Source organism: Erithacus rubecula, assembly GCF_903797595.1.
Source record: "Erithacus rubecula genome assembly, chromosome: 3".
Lineage (NCBI taxonomy): Eukaryota > Metazoa > Chordata > Aves > Passeriformes > Muscicapidae > Erithacus > Erithacus rubecula.
The window spans coordinates 59105463-59121549 of NC_136689.1; the positions used below are offsets into that span (position 1 = coordinate 59105463).

At 41.2% G+C, this 16087-nt stretch overlaps 1 protein-coding gene across 3 annotated transcripts in view; it reads right to left on the reverse strand.

Annotated features, from left to right (window-relative positions):
* The window catches only part of LOC306799073 (uncharacterized protein), a 134500-nt gene extending 126869 nt beyond the window's left edge, over nucleotides 1-7631 (reverse strand). The window contains exons 1-2 of one of the 3 annotated variants that reach the window (XR_013773523.1): nucleotides 7465-7630; nucleotides 4212-4517 (exon numbers count right to left, since the gene is read on the reverse strand). Coding sequence is in view for 1 of the 3 variants with exons in the window: in XM_079299609.1 (XP_079155735.1) it covers nucleotides 1980-2027 (48 nt within the window). In the remaining 2 variants the exon portion in view is untranslated. Of the gene's footprint in view, nucleotides 1-1979; nucleotides 2062-4211; nucleotides 4518-7464 lie in introns of those variants that run through there. The other 2 variants (XR_013773524.1, XM_079299609.1) reach the window with 2 other exon arrangements.
* Nucleotides 7632-16087: the final 8456 nt, after the last annotated feature.

Genomic DNA, 16087 nt, shown 5'->3' on the forward strand with positions numbered 1-16087 from the left:
TGTACAAAGTCAAACACAATTTCTTCTCACTAATCTACAATATTCATGGATTTAAATACAGACTCCACACTTGCAGTAGTCTCATAACCTTTCAGAGGAATTACCCTGTCCTCAAAGGGCAGAACTAATTTTGTGTTAGAATATTCTAAGTCCCCTTAGCTTATCCATTTTCCCCTACCAATCCCAAATACATCTATGCATTTCAATCAAGGAAAGGTCAAGATATCAAGCACAATATGACCCTACCTCAGGCTTCAAAAATAGTTTGCGATAAATTTCATGTTATGACAATGCAAGTAAAAATAAATAAATAAATAAAATAAAATAACATAAGAATAAAAATAGAATCCATTAGTGACTTGGAAAGCTTCTTGCTACATAAAATAAATCCAATCAAGAAACTGAAAACTATTCCAGACACCATATGCCTCTGTCCTGACATTACTGAGAGCACTTCACAGAAAAAAACAGGTCGCATGTTGGAAGCTTTGTTTTCATTATAAGTCTTCATGCAATTATTTCTCAATCATAACTGTAATGTAAGGTGTGGGGGATTGTGGCTTGTATAAACCCACACCCAGATTTCAAGTAGAAGCTCTCTTTCCAGCCTCAGAAGACTTTCTTGTACCTCTAATAAAAACTTGCTCTGACAAGAAAAGAAACAAACTGTACTCCAATGGTTATATTGCTTCTGTAAGAATACTGTACCTCAAGTTACATAATAAGGTGACAAAACAGTGAAAGAAGAAAAATAAAGAAAACATCATATTTGCAATTATGACTCCTTCTATAGTAAGCTATATGATTTCACACATGACATTCAACCAGCCTTGAGCAAAACAAGGCACAGTTATCAGTAGCATTTGCTATGGAACCAAAGATACAAAGTCTAGCCATGTGCCCTGACCTACAGCTTCCATCTTGCTTTCTCAGCGTAGATCATGAAGTGACTATTTGCCATGCCAGCCTCCTCATAGCTGCCCAATACTGTTTGGGCTGCTTGGGAGCCCTTTCAAGGACTAACAATCCTATGTCCAAAAGCTGTCTCCCAAAATTTTACTCAAGAAACAAGCTGTGCCTCTAAATCCTGAGGATACTCTGGTGAAGCCTCCAGAGAAGAAGGCTTCTTTGTCCTTCATTGCCAGGAGATTTCCCACAGGAAGGGTGAAAGGCAGCAGGTCCTGAAGAAAGCATCCCTATCCCTATTTTGTATCAGGAAACCCACAGGTAGGACACACACGGGTCCACAGAAATTTCTACCTCACTTGGCAATTCTGGAGGTCCTACATACTGAAAAACAATTCAACTAAAGGGAAGGAACAGTCAAAGAAATAAAGAATAAAACAAAGAAAAAAAGAAAAATAAATACATAAAAGAAAAAAGAAATTATCACATTTTCCTTTCTACCTTCCTAGATGCTAATGGATAGCAAGTTATGCCTCGTGCCATCTCCTCTTCCACCTAAAAATCTGGCAGTAACAAAACCCCCCTGCTCTCCTCTGCCCATTCTTCACAATGCACAACTCCAACAAGGCAACTCACCTGCCCACAAACACCACTGTAAAATCTGTACTCCTTGCAACCTGTTAAATCTCTTCCACACTCAGGCTGGGTTGGCCTGAAAGACACTCATGCTTACCTCAGTTACACAGAGCAAACACTTTCTTAAACAACCAAGTACATTGGCTAGAAGATTTCCTTAACTGAGACCACAGTTCAAACAAGGAATCGCTGTTCAAACTGTTTGGATTTGGTTTAATTTGTTTTAGGTGCAAATTCTGCTACCAGATTACATTTCCAGGGTAGGCTTGTGAGGGAGAGTTCAGGATTCTCCACCCAAAAAAACACACTGTCTCAGGACACCTTCAAGGACTTCAATCACCTTCCAGGACTGTCACAAGCAAAGCAAGCAGCTGCTGACTTGCAAGCAAAAACAGATCACAAAAACAACCTCCTTCCCATACTTCAGGCTCCCATACCCAAAAACCTCCTCTCAAGCAGCAGCTCCTCCCAGCCAGCCCCTCCATCAAGGCTCCTTCCCACCCCAAGTAAAGCAGGTGGTCCCCATCACCCCTCCCAGGTGCTGCTCCTTCCCCACCATTCTCAGCCTCCACCCAACCCCTGCTGCATCTGGCCCCTTTCCTGGGATGGCTCCCAGGAGGAAGGTGCAGGAACACTCTAGCCAGCATCCTCATAAGGCATTTCCCCATCTCTCTGCAAGCCCCAAAAGGGTCTCATCTCCTACCAGCACAGCACATCTCCCAGCTGGGAACTAACACACCCAACACTTCCTGTCTGGCCCTGCTTTTCCTCTCTCTGAAGATCTCATCTCCAAATACGAGAATTATTCTTTACATTTTGTTGAAATAGTCCAAAGAAATTTGGAGATGGATAAGTTGCAAATCCTAACGGTTTATCACCAAGTTTTTAATGTTTGAAATGTTTGAAGTACAAACAAAAACAAATACATCTAATAATTTGCCTACTATATCTAGAATCTTATGGCAATGATGAAATCCATTCTACAAAACCCCTCATATTAAGCTAACATGAGTAGTTTCTACATCTTGTTAAATATAAGTAAAAATTCCCCTCAATTTTCAGTGCTGATGAAAATCAATAGCTTTTATACAGGTAAATGAAGCACACCTCTATGTTCAGTTTAGTTTTCCTAAAGAGTGGCAAGTGCCTGAGAAGAAGCTCAACTAGAATAAAATCTTCACAAAACAAAAAAGAATCATAGTTTTGATTTTCTTTAAATAGAGAAAAATAATAAGTGGACTTCTTTTCCAAGATGATATTAGATAGCAGCTCTAAATATTTTCATCCACACAATCCATTTGTTATTCTTTGTTTTCTCTTTCCACAAACAGTCCAAGACTTTCCATTTCTGAGACTTCAAATTAAAGACTTTCATATGGCTAGCTTCAGTCATGCAAAGTTCAAAAATAGTATAAATGCAGAGCAATATTAAGACCATAAATCTAAATGTACATTAATTGCATCCAGTAAGCAACAAAAAGCTTAGCCACAATAATCAAGAAAATTAAGAGAAAGTCTTTATTAAAACACAGTCAGAACCAGGAAATTAGAACTGTATTGCTTCTAGTATCTCTGTTTACAGGAGGAAAGGATCACGAGTGATTATTCATTCAGATTTCTGTTTTGCTCTAAAGTAGGCCAGCCAGCTCAGCACTTTTCTTAAGATTATGAATACTTGTCTGCCCTACATATGGTTTAGGCTGAAACCAATCAGTTGAGCTGAAACATGCAGCAAAACCGACTATTTTCATGTCATTCATTTTCAGCTATAATGAAGAAGTGCACAGAGCAGGTAGAAAAGGATCAGATCTTAAATACTTTTAAAATTTGCTTTGCCATTAGCACAGTTCAATAAGGAGCTCACTGATTTCCTTGCTATTGGATTAACACTTCATCAAGACTCAAGAATAATTTGTTATTAATTAGTAACTCTTTAATCATTTGTTTTCTCTGCTAGTTTCCAGTTCATTTTTGTACATTGATTGCCTCATTTAGTAAGAAAAATGAGTGCTGAACTGCATCCAGAACACTTTCACATTACTAGGACATTCAGGATGCAAGCACGCTCTGCAAGAAGCTTTACGTCAAAACTTTTAAAACATATGAAACAAAAGAATTCCTTGAATTTTTAACTGAAATACTTTTTTTCTGTTGTTCTTTCTTCCCTTCACAAGCCATCCTTAAGATTTTTGTTACTATTTGTAACAAAAAGGAGGAGAGGTTAAATAATAGAAAGTTGCTATCTTGAGTTCCAAATAGAAAATAGTACCGGCTTCAAACAAACTGTGCTATTTGGAAGATCAGAACTGCAGAAAGTGCTTTGTTTAAATTGATTTTAACTAATTTTTTTGAAAGTTAAGTAGTCTCATTTTCTAGAGCTGCTTAGCATTCATAGAGTCTGTGAAGTCATTACCTTCAAAATATAAGTTAATTATGGACAAAAAAACCTTTCATATTTGAGGTTTCCTTTTCTGTTTAAGATATAAGCATTGTCAAACTGTCAGTACAACGTTTCTGTCAGTTTAACACCATTCAAAACTCTTAGCAGGTATCAGTAGCAAGGCAAAACAAAAAAAAATAAAAGGCTACAAAGCAAGTTTGTTTAAAACAAAGACAATGTGTTTAGTATTTCGGTTTATGAGTACTTTTACAGCAGAGGATAAGCATACCTTTCATCAGCTGCAGAACCTTGGTGTCAGATGGCGATGTAATCCAAATGGGTCTCAGCAGCATGTTCCACAATATCCACAAAGTTTCAGCACGAGGCTCTTCCACTTCCCCCAGGAGACCATTAACCATTACCATGAATCAAACAGCTAGGATGTTAAGCAGCTGTATGATCCAGTTTGAACCGTGTAATTCAGCCCTGAGAATCCCAGGTTGTATTCCACCACTCGAAGTGCAGTGCAATATGGCACCCATCACAGTCTGATGTTCTGGCAACCATCCCATTTTCCCAGCAATCATGTTGTGACCTGTTCAAAAATGAGAAAGAAATGTTAGTTCAGCACAGTAACTCTGCCACACCACTCAGGGAATAACATACAAATATAAAGTTACGTTCTTCTGAATAATTTCAAACACTAATTTCTTCACAGATTTAGACACATCCTAAACTCAAAGCCTGGTGGTGGCATTTTGCTTTAAAAACACTGCAGGGCTGGAGTGTAACAGAGGAAGATTTAAGAAAAGGGTTTTCATATATCTCTACAGAATGTAAAGTCTTACCTTCCAGAAAGCCCTGAAGTGGCAGGGGGAAAAAAGGTAATATAAAGGCTTTTCCACTGCCCTGGCAGGTATTTAAAAACTAGTGAAAACAGTAAGTCAATAAAAAAATCCCCATGTAGCAAAACTAAAACTCATCCACCCTTTTGAGGGAAACATATATGGTCTTCTCTGCCTCCTTAACCCTCTTGAAGTAGCAGATGTGCTACTTCAGTTGGGACCTAAACTATGAGCACCACTGATGGCATCTGACCCAGAAAGAAGCCAAAGTAGCCAAACCCATATCAGTCTACTCTGGTAATCCCTCTGTGTAATTTCTTCAGAGGTGCAAAAAGCAAATTTGACTCAGTTTGGGAAGGGTACTACGAGGAATGGAGAGAAGAGTCTGAGTCCTCTGCACGGGAGGGAACAATGACGTGAAGAACAGTATCAGGTCTGCCAAGATGGAGTGGGGGAAAGGGAAAAGAACAAACTTCCACACTAAGGACAATGGAGAGTATCTAGAAGAAGCTTTTAGAGACTGGAAGATTCATGAACACAGAGACAAAGATTAAAAGAAAGGAGAAAGTGAACACTGGGGAACAAGAATTGTTGCTAGAAGCTCTGTCTGTGTAGGGCAGTCCACAAAAGAATAAGTTTAGGAGAGAACAAGAAGCTTTATGCTTGCTTCACTTCAGGAGAAACAAGCGTTTCTACATATGGAGGAAAGATCCTGAGAAAAGGAGTTTCTCATGAGAAATGTAAGCAAGAGTAGGTAGGAGTAAAAGGTAGGAAGAAATAAAGGAGAAGGAGAATGAGTAACAATAAAAAGTGAAAAAGTAGACCTCAGACATTCTGAAATGGGTAGATCTAAGGAGAGAGGGAGACAATTAGGAAATTGGGACAAGAAAACAGGAAAGTAGAGGATTAGGATGAAAAAAGAGAAAAATGGACAGTTATTACACAGCACAGAAAAAGAAGATGGGAAAATAATAAGTTACAAAGTTGATCAAGAGAATTAAGAAAAGTACAAAAGGGGCAGAAGTAAGTTTTCTGGAGTTGCGATGCTTGCTCTAGAAAGCATGAACCAAGAGCAAAGGAACAAAACCCAAGGTAATATTGCATTTCAAAAGGGACAAAGGGAATTTCATTGAAGCCCAGTCGAGGAAGGGCCAGCCTGGACTGACCCTTCCCACTCTCCCTTCGCTACGATCAATGCATTCGGAAGAATAAAGTCCTCCCTCTGGTCCGTCCCTCTTCTCCGAAAATTGTCCCTCGGCACTCCTGCGCACCTCGGATCCCTGGGATGGTCCCACAAGAGCTTCTGTGGTGTCTTGGCGACCCAAGAGCTGGCACACGGCGGAGCCCCCACCTTGCCCTGCCCAGCCCCACGGCCTCCACTAGCCCCCCACTCCCTGACCACAGCCGCCAGCACTTCCTACAATCCCATCAAGTTTTCCCCGTCTTCAGCTTTTCTCTGTCCCAATTCTTAAAAACACTGCTCGATCCAGAAAAGCCCTCCTAGTCCATTTCCCTCCCCCCGCCAAAAATAAAACAAAAAAAGAAAAGAAAGAAAAGAAAAAAAAGAAAAAAAATAAAGACAAGAAAAGTTAAACCTCTAAAATAAAACAAAGCAGGCACAAGAAGGAGGCAAGGCTCTCCCGAGTAGTGCCCCCCAGCCCGTATTACAAGAGTTCGGGCGGAATGACTGCCCTACCCTCCCCAAAAATACCTGCATGTGCTCCCGAAAGTACAAAGGAAAGGCTGGGCTGGCCCGCAGCCGCCTCCGCTGCGCTCCCAGACCCGGGCGCGGATGGCAGGGCGGAGGGGGGGCGACGAGGGAGCCGGGAAAGAACAATAAACCCCAAGTCCAAACGTACCTTCTCCTTTCTCTAAACTGTGAAACCAGATTTCCTTAGAAGCCTACGCCGGGGCTCCTTGCTTTTAAGCGGCGGGAGAGCTCGAAGAAAGTTGAGTAAATCTCTTCGGATAAAGTTGCCGAAGATGAGTTAACCCGGGAGAGGCGAGCGAGAGATGGAGAGTTCATCCGAGTTTCTCCTTTTGTTCAAGTTGCCCGAGCAGACAAAGAGCCGGCAGCGGCGGCAGGTCCCCCGCGCCCCCGCTCCCCCCGCGGCCCGGGCGCCGCCGGGGTCCCGCACTGCCCTCGCCCCCCGCCTCCTCCCACCGCCGCAACTTTCCGTCTGCTCCATCCCTCCTCAACCCCGAGCCCGGCTCCGGCGCAAAACTTCCCTCCAACTGAACCTCCCAGAAAAAGAAAACAGTTTAATTCAAGGCGGGGGAGTGGGGGGTGGAAAGGGAGAGAACCATCTCTCAAATCATTATTTCCGGTAGATGCACCTCTTTGTTTGGATTCCCCCGACTGTCAGTGAGGACAAGCCTCTGGGGATCTGCTTTCGGACAGTTTGATCTGCCGGAATGAGACGGGCAAACGCAGGACATAAAGAAAAGTAACTTTAAAAGAAAGAAAAGGAGGAGTGGGGAGTAAATAGAAAACAATATAAAACTCCGGAGTTGCGAAATGAGCCCGTTTTTCATGGACACGGGAAGTACATAAATAAACAACTGAAGGGGAATTTCGGAAAACTGTTGGTTCTCCTCCCCCTCCTCTTCACACTTTTCCAAGAAAAAACAAAAAAGCCCCCCGAAACCTCCTGGCCGCGGCTCCGTTCCGCCGCCGCCAGCTCCTGGCATCCCTACCTGTTGCGTAAAGCGCAAAGATGGGGCCGACCGCATCCGTCCCAAAGGAGCGCAGAGGGAAGGAGGGCACCGCCCGCACCCTCGGCCCCTCCACCTGCCCTGCGGCAGCCCCCGGGGCACAGGGGACACGGGCACCGGCGGCGCCCCGCGCCCTGCCCGCCCGCGGCCGTCGGGGAGCCCGGGTCCCTCCGAAAGTTGGGCGGGGCGGGGCCGGGGAGCGCCGCGGCCTCGCACCGAGACAAAAGGAGCGCGGAGCAGCGCTGGAACTCACCTTGGAGGGAGAGAGTGAGGCTGAGGAGACACCTTCTGCCTCACTCCTCCTCCTCCTCCTTCCCACTGCTCGGCCCTGCGGGCTCATGCTGGGGACAGGGGCGCGATCCCCCGCTCAGCCCCGCCGAGGGTCCGCTCCTTCGCGCTGGACACAAGGGGGGAGAGCGAGCCTGCCGTCCCCGCTGTCCCTAACTTTGTGGTGCCCGCCGAGCATCCCAGCGAGGCAAGGACGGGAAGGCGCGGCGGTGCGCCCGCAGCGGGACCCGCACGTCGGGGCAGCGGGGCTGCCGGCAGGGCGGGAATGCTGCTGGAGGTGCCGCCGGGCGGGGGGGCCCGACACGGACCCGCTGCTCACTGTCTGTCCCAGGGTGCGCCCGCACTGTCTGTCCGAGGGCACACAGCACGCGTGGGGGGCTTGCGAGTCCGTGCGCTGCCAGAGGCTCCAGCCCTCGGGACCGCACCTACCGGGTCTGAAAGATACCCCTAGTGCTGTTGCGTTATTTTCTTTTCTATTTTGGGAAGTTTTTTTGTTTGGTTAGGGGTTTTTTTTTGTTTGTTTGTTTGGAATTAGAAACAAGTGGGACTTTGAAAAAGTTACTAGGGAATGGTAGTTCCGATATGGTAGGGCTAGTTTTTCAAAGTCAGATAACAGAGGATAACATCTTGAGATGTGGGGGTTTTTTAGAAGGAGGAAGAGAATGAAAAGCGCAAGCTATTCAGTCTTTGGTTAAGCTGTCCTGTTGAAAACTTTTTCAGTCCCTGTTCACCTGTATCTTCCTATTTTCCTTCAGCTCATGTTCATTTCATGTCAACAACCCCCATCCTCCTCCTCCCAGCTCCTTTCCCCCTCCCCATCTTCCGTAGCTTTGAGGCTCATTCAAACCATTTCCTCCTACCCGATGATGTCTGCCTCAAAATTTTGTTCTGCAAAACATTTTGCAACTGCCCACCCAGGATCAATCTTTTTATCCTCGTGTCCCAGAGAAACTGGCCCCAGCTCTTCCATTGCTGCCCGTGATTGATGTTGCCTTTGAGCATTGTTTTCCTATATTCTGCTACAATGTACGTAGCTGTTGGTTTTCGTTGTAGATTTCTGGAGTGAAATAATGCATACCACAGTGTAATGCCTGGCATGGGAACTGTATCCTTGTAGTCATTCTTTACCATTCACCTTCTTTAGCCCTTCGGCACCGAGTGCTCTGGAGCAATTATCATAACACTTTCTAAATTTTCCCCGAAATTATCTCCTATACATTTTCTCCCATCCATTTCTGACTTTTCATAGGTTTTCATTCTCTTCATCTACATTATATCCATGGTTGTTTTGTCCATGTTTCTCTTTCCACTTCTGCACTTTCGTTTCCTTAATTGTTCAGTTCTATGGTGGAAGAGGGATGTTGACTGCAACTTTCCTTATCCACCCCTATTTTCTTTGGTTTTCCCATGCACTCTCTTAGCAAGGCACAACGGAGTCCAGCAAGCACATACTCTTCTGCTAACACTTATCTATTTTTTTGCTGTGTTTCTTTCCCAGATGACTCCCACATTCAGTGGAAGACTGTCTTGTTGTTTGCTGGTTGAGCATTGTGGCACAACAAGCAAACATCTTACAAAGGGCTACTCTTAGTGGCTTCCTCTGTCAAGACACAAAATCTACAAGAAGCTCATTGTGTCATGGGATTTTGGCTCTGGCAGACATCAATGACATGTCACATAAAGGTATAACTTGCTGACAATTGGTGAAGATGTTGGTTTGCCCCATGGTCTGCCAGCTGAGTTGGAGTTTGTAGGGCAGGTAAATATGATCACCCATCTTCACTTCTTTTCTTCCTTTGGAAAAAGGAGGCCAAAAGCTTCTGAAAATATTTAATCATATACATTGTTTTTCTCTGGTACTGGCAGTATTTAAACAAAGTATGTGTCTACCTTATTACTTCATTATGAGTGATAAAGGTTACTAATCATTAGATCAAAGATCACCAGTTGCCTAGAGTCCCATAATCATGGATCACATTCCATACACAGAGAGTCACCATTGAAAATATCTTTTGAAGAACCACCTTGAGCAAGGATGAGAAAAACAGAAAAATTGTTTGAAAGAACAAAATTGCCAGATACATTTCAATAAAAGATATTATGTCTTATAGAAGGGCTTATTTGATGGATAACTGGCCATCTGCTATCAAAACAGTAAAATTTGGTTGAAATTCCCTCATTTGGTTCATTGGCCAGGTAAAGAGAAGCATTAAGAGGTAAAAAGGAATACATAAGAGGCAATTTTAAAGGGAGCAGTTTCTGATAATTAACATGAAGTGCAACGTTATTTGGAAAAGTCAAAAACATTACGTAAAAATCCACAACTTGAATGGATGAAATTAAAACAATTTTACAGTAAGTGGGGAATGAAGCATCACCTAATAATGTTCATAGGCCTGCCAGTTCTAATAATGAGAGAAAATGTTCTACTAATGATGCCTGTGTTCTGCAAGTGGAAAGATAAATACTGCACACAGAAAATTAACTTTTTTTTGGTCTTTGGGTAGCACCTATCTCCAATAAACATTGAATCCTTAGCCCCAGATGCCTTGCACCAGAAAACACTTAGTACTTTATGTCACAGTAATGCTCAGTTTAATAAATCCTGGAACACCACAGAAATTATGGGAATCTACTGCCAACGTTGTGCCAATATGAAAAACGGGCAAATAGAAAGACACAGATTACAATAATCTATTTTGCCTGACGTTCACTTCTTAAAAAATAGTAGAAAGACTGACATGAGATTACACTCAAGGAGAACTAAGGATAAGAATAATGATTCTAAAGTATTGTTCCTTCATCTTTAATTCTTTTTTCACCTTTGTATTTAAATTTCACTGTGGATGCAGGATGGGTTGGAATACAGATCTAGTGACAAGTCCACACACTGACTGATCTGGCTTGAAGAAAGCCATAGCAATGAAGATATTTTCCATAGAGCATCAATATTTAAACATTTCCAAATGGCAGTGACCTCATCTCTTCTGCCTCCCAAATAATGGAAACAACTGGCTTATGCTACCTGTGCTTAATTTCTAAATCTCCCAAGCCTCATCAAGAAAAGGCTTCATCAAAATTAACTCTAGATATAATTTTAGGACTTTTAATATCACACAAGTTCACCAAATCATCATATAAAAGGTCATTTTTTTTTCTTAGCAAACTAGACAGAAAACATAATCCAATTTCTTCTGTATTTATCCTGGTCCTCCATATTCCTCTGAAGTCTGACTTTCAGAAAGGTGTTCCATTTTGCTAAAACATTGTGTGACACACAGTCAACCACTTTTCTTAAGAACAAAGCCTACTATAACCCTAGCTGTTAAAAAAAGGAAACAGAAAAACAAGAACAAGGGCTGGACTTCACTTTAAATCAAAATTTGTTTAACTTTAGTTTCTAGTTCCTTTTAAAATTTATTTTATGTCTCGCCACCACATTAAATTAGTGTACAGCTAATTTTATAAATGGGGGCCTGAAAGCAAGATTGGATGCACAGGACAGGAAACCTTCCTGCAGAGATAATGTACTTAGGGGATTGCTTTAATCTCTTTGAGGGATTACTTACATTAACTTGTTTAGGTTCCATTACATTTACCAAGAAAACATACAATTGCTTGAAGTTTGCCAGCTGAACGAGCTTTTGTGGCTGTAACACCCATCCAGCATTTGGTTGCCACACTAAGGGCAATGTTCAATGTTGCTTAACCCTGAGAAGTGAGCTACCACTCATCCTCCAAGAGCATCTGAAAATTCTGGCTCAACTGGGAGCTTCTGGATGCTGACATGGGTAGGAAGATGAAGAGTACAGCAAATGATCAGCAAAAATGGTCTTTTAGGGGATAATCCCAAGGACTTGCTCTTAGAAAATATTTTTGCTCCTCATTTTATTTTTCTATATGCAGATGCTGGTTTCACCACTACTCTTTTTTTTGTAGAAGTGTGAATCAAATCAATAGGTCAATCCACTCCTGTAAATGTAAAGACAAAGAAAGACAAACGTGCAAATGAAAGAACTGTTTTGGCATGATATTTTCTTCCCTGTAGATGCATACCAAGCAAATTCATAGAATGTTTATTTTTGGGGGAGTGCAACATCTGTACTCTAGAGAAAGAAAATACATTATTTGCAACCAGCTGTATTTTCCTGGTGTTTTCTCCTAAGCCAGATAAAGGGTAGTGAAATTCTCTCTGGTCTTCTTTTCCATCAAGTCTCCATTTTGATCAAGTCAAGGAAAGTGTTAGCTTCTAGACACCATAAACATAACTTTTTTTTAAGATACATACACCAGGGCCTCTTTGTCACCTCCATTTATATCTGATTTTGTTGGGAGTTTTGGGGGATGGGGGGACATAGTTTTTGTTTTTTTTTTCCAAATCCACCCTTTACACTAGGCAAATCAATAATCAGACACAGACCTGACTCCATTATAATTGTTTCTTTCACTTTTTCCTCCAGAGCCAGTGGTTTTGCAAACAGATCTTGTACAAGAGTCCCTAGAGAAACAGATAATTCCCAAGCAAATTTTAAAAAATGTTTAGTTCAGCAATATGTTAATATATGATGATTGCTAGTGCAGTATCTATTCATCACAAATGAAAATTTTTATTATGAAGAATGGAATATCCATTGCAAGTTGAACAAATGAACAGGTCTATTTTATACTAGCCTTAATAGATAAGGTCAAAATCGTTGTTTTTTCATATTCTTGTTACCATTTACTCTATATATGCATACTACATAAATAAATTATTTTAATCAAAGTAAAACTAAGTTTGGGGAGCAGTGTTTTTGTCCTTGCCTTCTTCAACCTGAAAGTTTTCAATATTAACTTGAGCTTATTCCTTCCTGAACATTTTGATTTTTTTGACACATTTTAAGTTTAAACATAGCAACAAAATTAGATACTGTATAGAGATTATCTAATGTATATATACTTTCACCTTCAAAACTGTAAGAAAAATACGGTAATTTGTTTTGAATGTTTGAGCCTAGCACTCTGAATATGTTTGTGTTTGATAATATCCATTCTTCCCACCTCCAGACAATGTTCAAGCCACTTCTAGTTGCTTTTCAATTGATTTAATTAATTGCCCTTCTCTTTGGTTTATATTGAAAATGCCAGCCTTTCTAGCTCTCCACTTTGTGATTTCAGAAATCAGCCCACAATATTGACAAAGGTGCTGGACTAGAATTATTGTCAATATGAACTCTTTGGTTCATAAAACTTATTGAGCAGTCACCTGAATATTTGATAAGTAGGGAGACTACAAAATCCTTGTCCTGAATTCCCTGATACAGCAAATACACAGGACAATGCCAGGAAAAAAATTTAATCCTATCTACAATCTTGGCCTTGTTTAACAGGGCTTTGTGCATCTTATTTTCAAATGAAAAACACATCCTTATGCCTTCATAATATGGCCAGATAGATACACAGACAGAGGTTTTTGTGGCCAGCACAAAATCTAATTTGGGACTTCCCCATCTCCACAACCATAGCCAGTCCTTCCGCTTCATGTGGGTGCGGTGCGGTTACACCGTCTGCAGCCCTCAAAAAAAAAAAAAATAAAAAAAAAGAAAGAAAAGAAAGAAAAAAAAAATGGTCTGTGAGACAGCACACACTTCCCCCACAGGCACAAATGGACTGGAGAAAGAACCAGCCCAGACAGTGCAAAGCTTCTCCTCTTCTCCTGGGTCTGGTCATACTCAGTGCCAGCAAGGACCAGGACATGGGAAGCTTGTGAGGTCAGGTTTGCTGTTTTTTGGACAGCTGGATTTTGGCCAGATGAAGGAGGCAGCAAGTGAAGAGCTGAGGAAAGGGAAGGGGATGAAGAACAGACTCCACTATCCTGTCAGGGGCCATACAAACGAGCAAAGCTTCCTCCAAGCACGAGGCTGCCCAGGCTGCCACGAGACTGCACTGCAGTTCCACCCACACCAGCAAAACAAGGTTGGTCTACCCTGCAGAATGCCACCTTCTCCTGCCACAGACCCAGCAAACCAACCCAGCCTCCCTGCTGTGATTTTGGCATGTGGAAGTATTGACCTATGGCTTCTTCAGGTCTCATGAGTTTCACCTTCTTCACACAGAAATAGGTATGGCAAAAACGTGGATATAGACCTACCATTCTGATGGATGATGGAATAGAATTTGTTATTGCAAGAAATATCAAGGTCACCCTAAGCACAGAAATACTATTTGGCTCTGGTAAAACCAGCATAGTAAATATAGACATGAGATAAACTAACTGTCTGGTTTTCCATTTGCCTGTGACCTCTATTACTGTTCTTTGTTCCTTTGCCTATAACCTTCATAATTGCCTTTTTGGTCCCTTAGGTCAATATGATTATCAGTCTCAACACTGCCATGACTTTCAAATTTTTCAAATAAAACCTTATGGAAAGTTACAACCCTATTCTATTTGTGAGTTATTCTAAAATTAGTGCCTTTGTCTAATACAGAATACTTTCAGTAGTAGATCCATATTCATAAAAGGGTAGCTATTCAGTCTTATCACTTTATTTCTCTTTTGTCACTACTTACACAAATAATTTACCAGCTTCCACCCCTGTTTTATATCTGTTTAAGAACTATCATTAAAATCCATATTCATCACACAGTCTCCACTCACAGCAACAAAACCAAGAAAATAAAATAAAAATGTCCTACACAAAGAACAAAACAACATCATCACAAAATCAATTTACACAAAACTCACCCCTTGTTCTTTCACCAGAATTATCACAAAAACTCCTCATGATCATTCCATTCTCTAACATTGTTCAGTACTTCTTTTGCCTGTTACTTCTCCCTGTCACTATCCTTATCTCAAAATCTTCATGATCCAAAATCACTATAGTGAGCTGACCCTGGCTGGATGCCAAGCACCCACCAAAGCTGGACAGGGGAGAGAAAATGTACTAAATACCATTAAGGCAAATCATACTCAAATTTGGAATATTGATTGAATTTATTACTAACAAAATCAGAGCAGGATAATGAGAAGAAAAATAAATCTTAAAAACACCTTCCCCCCACCACTCCCTCCTTCCCAAGCTTTACCTCCTACTCCAGTGGTGCAAGAGGAGGTGGAATGGGAGTTATAATCAGTTCATCACATGTTTCTCCTGCAAGACTATTATTTGGTATATTATTATTTGGTTATTTGGTATGAATGAAATACATGTAATAACAATATTCATCTGATAAAAGTTGAATTTATCTCTGTATTCAGTGAGTAAGTAGATATAATATGTACAGTTTCAATGAGAGGCTGCTTGCACTGCCTCAGGAGAGCTGAGGTGCATATTTGTGAGTACTCACAAAACAGGAGATCCAGGAGATCATTTTGCTTAAACCTATGATTTCTAAGCAGAGATTCAATCAGGTTGCCTGTGGAATGACTGAAAAAAATTGTCATTGACACCAGCATTGACAGTGTCTGCCTACATGCAAACACAAAGGTTTGCCCACCTCACAAAGGTGAGGTCAGTGCTTTTCCAGCCTCACTCATGCAATCTCCCACACCAGTGAGTTCATGCATATGTGTCTGACTAATACATGAAAGCTGCAATTTTGGATGCTATAGCCAAGTGCTATGTTGCAAAGGCAACAGCTTTAAACATTAAAACTTATCTCCAGACCCTCCTCCCCCTTCATATTTCTGACCACTTATTTTTAAGATAATATATCAAATTAAAAAATAATAAAACACAAATAAGCCTAATTATTTCAAACTTGTGCTTCACACAATGCCAGAGATGCCATGAAAGGAAAATGTCATTAACAATATGCGAATATTTGGAATCAAATTTGAGAGATACATAATCTGTCAGTAACCTCTGCCTGTATATTGAAATTACAAATTCTGTATTTATTGCACATGAACACACTATGTTTTCAGATTCTGCCTCCACAAACAAGGAGTAACTCATGGAGTGCATAGGAAAATTGGTATTTTATATTAGACTCCACCTATACAGAACTATTTTTAATAATGCATTCACAGGGTCAGCAATCAATTTTAAAAAATATTTATTTTTACAAAGTGAAATAAATTACAGGAGAGGATAACGAGAAGCTGCATCCTTGGTGATGACAGGAAAAGCCTGGAGAAAATCACCATATGCATAAAAAGAGGCAAATATTTACTGGATAAAATCCAGGCAGTGGAGAAATTACTACCTAAAGGCTGCAGCTGGTTGTCTCTACAGATTTAAAGGATCAGCTACCAAGACTGTAATTCTAAGAAAATCTCCTATTAATGGATAAAACTCAACTGGACACTGTTCAGTGCAGGCTGGGCAGTGGG